This window comes from Arachis duranensis, chromosome 10 (genome assembly GCF_000817695.3).
Source record: "Arachis duranensis cultivar V14167 chromosome 10, aradu.V14167.gnm2.J7QH, whole genome shotgun sequence".
Taxonomy (NCBI): Eukaryota; Viridiplantae; Streptophyta; class Magnoliopsida; order Fabales; family Fabaceae; genus Arachis; species Arachis duranensis.
Window position 1 is genome coordinate 103,521,697 of NC_029781.3, and position 9,848 is coordinate 103,531,544.

The following is a 9,848-nucleotide window of genomic DNA, read 5'->3' on the forward strand; positions in this document are numbered from 1 at the left end:
AAAATAAATTGAAGCATTGAATTGATTTGATTTAAAGCAATCGAAAGTCCAAAGTCCAAACAAAGGAGCCATGGCTTCACCAGCACAGGGACAGGGCGGTACTACTTTTTCTTCCACACAAACCCAAACTCTTCCACTGCAAGACAGGGTGGCTATAGTGACTGGCTCCTCACGTGGAATCGGTCGTCAAATCGCCCTCCACCTCTCTTCACTCGGAGCCCGACTCGTACTCAACTACTCCTCTTCCAACTCCTCCCCAGCCGACTCACTCGCCGCCCAAATCAACGCTACCTCCGCCTCCTCTGCGCTCCCGCAAGCCATCGTAGTCCGCGCTGACATCTCCGACCCCACTCAGGTCCGGCACCTCTTCGACTCCGCCGAGAACGCCTTCAACTCGCCGGTTCACATCCTCGTCAACTCCGCCGGAACCCTAGATCCCAAGCAGCCCTCCATCGCCGACACCTCCGACGAGAGCTTCGACCATGTCTTCGCCGTGAACGCCAGGGGCGCCTTCCTGTGCGCGCGGGAGGCGGCGAACCGGCTGAAGCGCGGCGGCGGGGGGCGGATCATACTGTTGTCTTCGTCGCAGGTGGCGGCACTAAGGCCGGGGTTCGGCGCGTACACGGCGTCAAAGGCGGCAGTGGAGGCGATGACGAAGATCCTGGCGAAGGAGCTGAAGGGGACGGGGATCACCGCGAATTGCGTGACGCCGGGGCCGATCACGACGGAGTTGTTCTTCAGTAGCAGGACGGAGGAGCAGGTTCAGAAGCTGATTGAGGAGTCGCCGATGCAGAGACTTGGGGAGACCAAGGATGTGGCTCCTCTGGTTGGGTTTCTTGCCTCTGATGCTGGCGAATGGGTCAACGGTCAGGTTATTCGAGTCAACGGCGGTTACGTGTAAAACGGTTATGGCTTTGGTCCTTATGATGACAGTTACGGTTTGTTATAGTTAGTTATCAGTCCGTTATGCTGACCTGTCAATTTCAATTGTTCTGTTGCTCTGTCAAGTGAAAACTTAAGGTATATGGATTTTGTATGATGTTATTTACACCAGCACTTAATTGAGAAATCAAAATAGAGTTTTTGTTCTTCCAAAACTCTCTGAAACTCTTTCACTTCTTCTCATACTTCCCTCAGGTTCTCACCTTTAGAATCTTTGACAGTTTGACTGATGAGTGGTGACATACTTCTCAAAAATTTAAGTCTTTAATGGATTTGTTATATATTTATTAAAATAAAAATTTCACTAATAATAATCGTGAGCTAAATCATTTCATAAAAGAAGGTAAATTTGCACCAATTGTTAAATTTGATTACTGATTGAAGAACAACAAAAAATACTTATCCCACTAGATAGGATCAGCTACTTAGATCAAATAATTATTGGGTCCTATTATCAATCATGTCTGTCATGAAATATTGAGAATTTAGGTTTCTTTAATTTAGGAATTAGGCTTCTTAAAGTTTTAGGTTAGGATTATTAACAATTTGAGGTAAAATATTGAGGATATAATTGTATTTTGGTCATTCTCCATAATTTTCATTTAAAAAGGTTTATAAAACTTTTGATGTAATTTATTCTTTTTAGTAACATAATTCCATTTCAACGATTTAAAATAATTAATTTCCTAAACTTCTCACCACACGAGTGTGTTTTCACCTAGGTAGTGTATTCCGTGCCATGTGATTTTTCCGTGCCATGTGAGGTGTGACGAGTGAGAGATTTTCTTTTATTTTTCAGTGGAAACTCAGGTTAAAATCGTTAAATGCATGGTCTCCACCTTATTTTTCTGTTTGAGTTGTTTAACTAAAATTTTTGTTTTTGTTAATTAAATCTTGTTATATACTCCTAAATGCTAATTTTTCCATATCTTTCGTTTTCTTTTGTTGTGAAATAGAGTGGCTTCCACACAAAGCAGTTCACATGTGAGGAGTGAAATTAAAATAGTTCACGAACTCAGAAGTCAAATGTAGGGGAAATTTCTGACTTTTGAAAGCCATCAAAGGCATAAAACTTATCAGATCTACAAAATTCTTTATTAAGAGAACAAATCTGCATCTCTTGTTAACAATATATGCCTAAAAAAATAGAATCATGGCTAATGCAATAAATAAGAAAGCTACTGCTGATGAGGGTGTCAAAGAAGAAGATGATGAAGGGTTTATCTGAATAATAAAGTCGCAAGTGGGAGTAGAAATATTCTTCATAGTAATTTGGGCTAAGCCTTCAAAATTGCAAGCCATGTCATTCTGATTTTGCGCTTGGTAGTACATATTAAATGCATATGAGGCATTCCCATTAGCATCAAGATTGTTGCATGAAGAACCATATCCTAATGCAGTGCAATCCGCAAATGTGCAAGCATAGTTTATATTATCAGCTAGTTTGCTAAGATCCGTGGCATCTGGATTGAACATGCACCATTTTGGGTCCAAGTAAATCACATTCTTAGCACCCACTAATATTTTGTTTTGACCTTGACCAGAAAGATCCATTGGGAACTTAGGTTGTCCATCATACCTGTTACAATCAAAAATGTTAAATCATCTAATTATTTTTAACTATCAACTTCACTGCGAAATGATAAAAGATTAAGTCAATACCGGAATATTCCCCAATGACGCTCAAAGTTGCCAGGAGCAATGCTCTTAGCATCCTCATCAATAAGGCCAAAGAGATAAACTTGAAGGTGCCCTGGTCTTAGAGGTGTACCTTTACTTGATGAAATCCTTGGAAGAAGTCCATTATAGAACCTTACAGCATTGGCCACGTTGGCATTCTTGTCTCCATCTGTGGGCCACCCTACTTCTCCAACCAAGATTGCCATGTCACCATACCCAACCCCTTTGAGAGCAGAAACCAAAGTGTCAAAATTTGCATCAAAGACATTGGTGTAAAGAACCCCATTGTCGTTTATGGGGTTGGATACCCCATCAAAGAAGGCATAGTCAAAAGGGAAATCATCATTGCCATAGAGACTCAAGAATGGGTAGATGTTAACGGTGAATGGTGCATTGTTGTTGTGCAAGAATTGCACTATTTGTGTCATGAGATCTGATATGTCAGGCCTAAAATGTTTTGTAGGGCAGGCATGGTCACATTCAAGAATGAATTGTTGTATGATTTCAAGAATGGTTCGTTCCCAACTGCTACATATCTGTAGTATACAATATGCATAAATATTATGCTCACTTAATACTTGTAAACTCTTTTAATTAAAAAACTATATGATTAGTGATGATCAAACTATTATTATAGGATGATTCAGAATAGTTTGTATGTTGGAGAAATGAAGTGGAAGATGAAGATTAGATCAAAAGCATTGAAAAAAAAAAGAAGTTAATCACCTTTGTTGTAAAAATAACATCATATCATTAAAAATTGGAAAAGTATAGAGTACCAACATCTTATTGTCAATAATAATTAATTATTATATTCTAAACACATATATAAAGAGACACATCAAGAAAATATATTTACAAAGACACTTCTATTAAACACAATTATAAAAAAGATATTTTTATTAGACACATCCACAAAGACACTTCCATTAAACACATTTATAAATAAGAGTGGGTAGAAGTTGGCAGAAATACTGGTAACGTAACGGGACTGTTAAAAATTATTATCTTTATCTTTCACCGAGTAAAAGGCTCTATACTATTATTGCATCAAAATTAATCTCATCAAAATGAAACTCAACAAAAGAATACTAATACTACTACTATTTAGAAGACAGAGAAGTAGCATTATGATGAAATGAAATTGATAGATATAAATTAAAAGAAAATAATGAACTGACTTGATGTTAACTCCACCCTTGAAGTTGTAACTGGTAACATTCTTTCTGACCCACTGAACAGCTCGATCATAGCTAGTCATGGCAGCAAGCTGGTCATTGGGAATGGCAACCATAACTTCAATCCCAGACCCAGCAAGTGCACTCATGATTCTTCCATCTGCATCAAACAGTTTCACTTTCTCTATTCCATTGTCCTTCATCATCTGCACCACTGTGTCTGCTCTCAATTGCTGTGTAGCTTGTGTTCCCCAATTCACTCCAACCCCTTCCACACACCAACTCATCATAATAATTATACTAATCACTTCAACAACTGCTTCTACCATAACCCATCTCTCAAACCATTTCCTCCCCATTATAATACAAGTATTTGTAAATACAAGAAAAAATTAACTGTTTAATAATAAGAAGTTAAAATAGGATGCCAAGTATTGAAAACTTTCCTTATATATGAAAATAAAAGTAACTGTTTTACTAATGATACGCGAAACTTCACGATGAACTGAATGAGAATTAATAAGGAATTCGTCAAATATATGAGTTAAGAATTAAAAAGAAAGGAACTTCTCTTTTGGTAATTTTAATTAATTACTTATTATTTGTTTACTCTATTGGCCTATTTCTACTTAACAGCGACAAACGTGGAACGCTCAAGACACTAAAAATAATAATAATAATAATAACATAAACCCAGAAAAAAAGATACAATCTTCTCATTTTATTTTGTGTTAGTTATAATAGAACCTTGTTTTTTGCAGTGGACTGAGACGATGTGATAAAAGCTGAAACTTATAACAACCAGCTATATATTGAAGGAGAAAAAGAAAAGAAAAGAATAATGAAGTGTGTTTTGCTTTGCTTAGTGAAGATGGAGAAAAATGGAAGGTAGAAAGAAAAAGAAAGTGTGTGTTGTTGATATCATGGCCATGTTCTTCCCCCCGTGAAGCTGGGGTTTGGTTTCTTGAAATTGAAAGTGATGGCTTCTGAGTTTTACAATTTACACAAAGAAGAGTGGGTCGAGGTGCTGGCTTGTCTCCTCTTTGGTTACTTCAAAATATATAAATAAATAAAAACGAAGAATCACGTGTATTCACGTAAAATTGATAGTTAAAAGTTAGGATTTGGATCTTCTAAAGTTTGAATTTCACTTTAGAGAGTAAAGTGTGATCTTTCACCATTGATTTCATAGGTGGGACCAAGAATAAATATGAAAGAGAAACTATTTAAGAGTAGAAGATCACACTTTATTCTCTAAAGTGAAAATCAAACTTTAGAGGATCCAAATATTAGATAACAATTAATTAAATATATTAAATTATTTAATAATTTTTAATTATTAATTTTATATAAATTTTAACTATAAATAAATTATCATTGAACGAATTAATATGTTATTGAAATAGATTTTGCCATCTTAAACGAGTGAAAATAATAATGGATAATAGAATTGATGGGGACAGTGTAGAGTGTCGGCTTCCACATGAATGTGTTGCTGTTTACCAATAAATAAGGGTGTTAAGTGTAAATCTTTGGAGTCAGATGGTCGGTGATTGCATCGAACTCCACCTCACCATCGGAAAATGAGAAATTCTAAGAAATGTTACCTTTTCAATAATATCAAGTTAATTCCCACTGTAATTTTAAAATTTAAATTATATTTTACTTTATTCTAAAACTCATTCTTTGTGTGTAATTCAGGGAATGTTATTTGTCCAATCCTCTTTTTGACTAACTTATTTTTTAGGTAAAATATAATTCGTTTTTAAAAAGTTGTATTAAAAAGATCAACTATATTGAGTGTTAGGGGATAATAAATTTTGTGATTTGTAGTCATCAAGTAACAATGTTTTTAATGGTGTGAGATTTTATCCAACCGTGTAGAATTACTCACTTTTTTTTTGTTGGGACTAAAATTTAATAAAGTTGTTGATCCTTTAGATTTTTCCATAAAAAATTATTCATCAACTATTCATATAAAATATATATTAAAAATTAGGTCTAATTACTCTATTGATCTCTATAGTTTTGCAAAATTTTCAATTAGATCCCTATATTTTTTTCTTTTAATTGGTTCTTACACCAATTTTTTTTTCAATTGAGTCCCTACATTTTTTTTCCTTTTATTTGAGTTCATGCGCCAATTTTTTTTTAGTTGGGTCCCTATACAATTAAGTCAATTACTATAAAGAGGGATTTAATTGAAAAAAAATTAGTACAGGAACCCAATTAAAAGAAAAAAAGTATAAGGATCAAATTGAATATTTCGCGAAACTATAGAAACCAATAGAATAATTAATCCTAAAAATAAATTACATAACACATATATAATAAATAATTTACAGACTGATTTTTATTGTTGTGTCCATAGTATTTTTTTAAAAAAATTAGCTATAACTTTGAAGTGAGACAAGGTGTACTTCTATTTAATTGCATCATACAAAAACCAAATATGACATATAAAAATTAAATTCTTCCACATACAAGAACATATGCCTTCATATTCTAGGAAAGAAACGCTTAGGAATATAGTTGGGATGAACCTATTTTGATTTAACTTAAATAACTCCAATTTCAGATCCTTGGACTTCTTTATTAGATACTAGTATTAACTAAATGAAAAAAAAAATTAGTATGTCACAAAGAAAGAATAATCTTGTTCAAATTTAACCTTAAAAATACATAATATAGAACATGGAATGAAGGGTGGAAATTAACTACCTAAAAGAAACCAAACTAAAAACTTTGTAGTGTAACGGAGATTCTGGACATAATCTGTGATACCTGTACAAGGTTAACAAATTTCCTCCTTAATGAGATTTCTTTTAAATTCTACATGTAACCTTCATTGAAAAAAGGGTTATTATTATTATGAATTAGGAGTAATTAGAAAGGACTGCATGCTCAGAAGTTATGTTCAAAAAAGGGTTATGGAGAATGATAATAATAATAATATGAATGGGGTACACTGGTGTAACATATGCTCAGAAATGGTGAATCCAATTACTGAAGCTGATAACAAGTGCCCCATTTGTGACACAGAATTTGCTGAGATAATCATGGATAACATAAGAGATCAAAGTGATAATGCTATTGATTTAAGGTCTACTTGGATGTTCATACTTTATGCACCAATATTTCTAGGCTTGATGGGTGCAATTAGCCCTCTTATTCCCCCCGGCGGCGCCGCTCCTCCGGCCGGCGAAGACGAGACAGAGAGCGAACTTACGACGAGGAGAAGAGGATCGACTAGTTATGTAATGCATCTCTTCCGAGGTCTTCATGTTAGGAGCTTTGATAATAATAATCGTAGTACTCGCAATAGAAGTGTAGACGCCAGCAACATGGTTGTCATTGATCCGTTTACGGACGGAGCCTTGATTTTTCGAGTTCCGAACATGAATCATCATACAACAACGAGTAGCAGTCAAAATGACAGCACGAGCATCGGATCGTTCCATGAGTTTCTGGTGGGATCAGGATTCGATTTGTTGCTACAGCAGTTGGCACAGAACGGAGGAAGTGGATATGGAAGTGTTGTGAACCCGCCAACAAAGAAGGCAGCAATAGAAGCATTACCGAGTGTGATTATCAGTGAAGAGATTTTACAGTGCATGGTTTGTTTGGAAGAGATTGAGATTGGAAATGAAGCAAAGGAGATGCCATGTCTCCATAAATTTCATGGTGACTGCATAATCTCATGGCTTAAACCTCATAGTTCATGCCCTGTTTGTAGGTTTCAGATGCCTTTTGAGGATTTCACAGCTGAAATTAGCAACGATGGGAATCAAAATAGTGAACTTGTCACAGGATCAAGAAGGAACTGGTTTCCAATGCTGCAATCGTTTAATAATTTTCTTCCACCACCTTGATCATTCATTGTTGCACTTCCTCTGTCTCCTGTGCCAAAAGTTGTATATAAACTCTTTGGAAATTCAGGTACAGTCGATTTCACGTGAAGTTGATAGTTGAGAGCCGTTAGATAAAAATTTAGTTAAATCAGTCAAATCATCTAACACCTCTTAATTATCAACTTCACGTGAAACCGATTGCACGTGAGTTTCTACTTTTTTTTAAATATATATGTGTTAGGTTATTTTGCATAGTGGAGTCTAATGTTCTTTTCAATTATGTATATAATTTCATTTTTGAATGTTTAATTTCATTATTTAGACTTAATTTTGGTAGCATTAGTTTCCTACCTTATTTTTGTGGATTATTTTTTCTTAACAATTTAAAAATAAATGAAAGCAATTGTATGATATTTGTAAAAGTTTTGTGTGTATTTTTTTTATAATTTTTTATTTTATAAAAATATTAAGAACTAATTTATCTTTCTATTATATTGGAGGATAACTTGTTTATTTTGTTTAAAAGTTTTGATAATAATACCATTAAAAATATAAAAGAAAACTTTTTTTAGATAAATATTTTTTTATATTTATTATTTTTGACATCCTGAGTTTTTATTATTTTCTAAAAAAATATATACTTTTTATTTTTAACAAGTACCAAAGTACTAGTAGGAAAAACTCATAAAATAAAATAATAAAAATTTATATACAAATATTTTTATATAAAATTATTAATTAATTTTGTTATATGATTTAATATATTTTTATACAAATAAATCAATAATACACTTATATTTGTGGCGATTAATTGATCCATGAATTTATAATTTAAAAATAATATATACTTATGTTATATAATGCAAAAACTCCGCCTATGTTACACTTGCGGTACATAGCCGGTCCCAAGTCCGGATAAAGGAGGAGGGTTGTGTTAGGTCTTCGGCAACCAACATAAAAATATAGCCGAACCCCCATGACATGAATCAAAGACATTATTGCGCTAAAGTTAGGTCGTTGCCCAGAAGCAACGCGCCGTATGGCTCGAGTACGGTGTCAAAGCAAGAGCTGCTGCATCGGTGCCCGTATGTAGTGTTAAATGAGCAAGGGTTCTCGCGTTTTCGTGAACGGACGAGGGTAAATAAGCTAGTTCACAAAGAAAAAGGTAAAGGTCGAAGCGACAAAAGGTTGAGATTTGGGACATGGAACATAGGCACTCTAACAGGAAAGTCCATGGAGGTGGTGGACACCATGACAAGGAGGAAGATTAACATTATGTGCCTACAAGAAACGAAATGGGTTGGTGCAAAGGCTAGGGAGTTGGATTCTTCTGGTTTCAAACTTCGGTATACAGGAAAGGTGAAGAATAGGAATGGAATGTTCGATTTGCTTTGGTGAAGCTGTAGGCCTTACTGAGCTAAAGGCCCCATACGTGGCAACTGAATAAATACCTGTTAGACTCAATCTTTTACCAAAGCCCCCACTCCTTGAAAACTAGATTTCTTTCCTTAATTGCAATATCACAACGAGTCTATAATAGGCGAATTCCAATGCCAGCGCTTTTAGCTAAATAGGATCTATATCTGAACCAAGTAAGGAGGAGGCAGGGGTCATCATGCAGGATCAGCTATACCTCTGAATCCCATAGTAAAGCCTTGTCCATTTCGGGGATGGGCCATGGATTTGATTGGGAAGATTTTGACCCCTTCTCTTCAAAGAGAACCCGCCCTCGTGCTTCTTTATTTCCTTCGCTTGTTAAGGAGTTGGAGCAAGTCTTTTCTGATAAGTTGCCCCTGCTGGCTGGCCCGAAGCGACTCCCCACTTCGAACGCGGGTCTCCGGCAATGGCAGATTTCTGTCTTCGATCGGAGTTTGCACGAATCTGAGGATATTCATACATATCACCTAGTAGTAAAATACGAATCGAATTGAGCGCGACTTCTGCTCATCAAAAGTGGGATTTAGTAAGCGTATTCTAACTAAATAACAGAGCTGCTGAAGGCGGAGGACTCTTGGCCCTATCACACAATAGGTATAGAGTTTGAAGTGAGCTTTGAAAGAAGGTTAGACGATGAATCTAGGGCAGCAGATTCTACTGAAAAAAAAGTACATAGGCTTAAGTGAAGTAAGAACAAGAGCATATGAGGGTCTCTACCAGTCTTTGGGCACGAAAGAAGGAGAAAAAGGTATATATAGAA

General features: G+C 35.5%; 3 protein-coding genes across 3 annotated transcripts; 2 read left to right on the forward strand and 1 right to left on the reverse strand.

The window, feature by feature from the left end:
* The first annotated feature begins 47 nt into the window (after window positions 1-47).
* On the forward strand, window positions 48-1,065 carry LOC110272499 (NADPH-dependent aldehyde reductase-like protein, chloroplastic). Its single transcript, XM_021133631.2, has one exon. It carries the CDS (start codon window positions 71-73, stop codon window positions 899-901), a length of 831 nt encoding a protein of 276 aa, XP_020989290.1. The 5' UTR covers window positions 48-70; the 3' UTR covers window positions 902-1,065.
* Window positions 1,066-1,912: 847 nt separating this feature from the next.
* Window positions 1,913-4,477, reverse strand: LOC107471737 (glucan endo-1,3-beta-glucosidase 8-like). Its single transcript, XM_052255783.1, is given in 4 exon segments — window positions 1,913-2,521; window positions 2,605-3,076; window positions 3,079-3,158; window positions 3,804-4,477. Coding segments are annotated over 4 exon segments (1,350 nt in total). The 5' UTR covers window positions 4,160-4,477; the 3' UTR covers window positions 1,913-2,079.
* Window positions 4,478-6,790: 2,313 nt separating this feature from the next.
* LOC107471619 (E3 ubiquitin-protein ligase RING1-like) lies at window positions 6,791-7,672 on the forward strand. Its single transcript, XM_016091113.3, has one exon. It carries the CDS (start codon window positions 6,791-6,793, stop codon window positions 7,670-7,672), a length of 882 nt encoding a protein of 293 aa, XP_015946599.3.
* Window positions 7,673-9,848: the final 2,176 nt, after the last annotated feature.

Bases quoted from the DNA above. Each gene is read 5' to 3' on its own strand.
- LOC107471619 (XM_016091113.3), top strand. From the start codon at position 6,791: ATGGTGAATCCAATTACTGAAGCTGATAACAAGTGCCCCATTTGTGAC.
- LOC110272499 (XM_021133631.2), top strand. From the start codon at position 71: ATGGCTTCACCAGCACAGGGACAGGGCGGTACTACTTTTTCTTCCACA.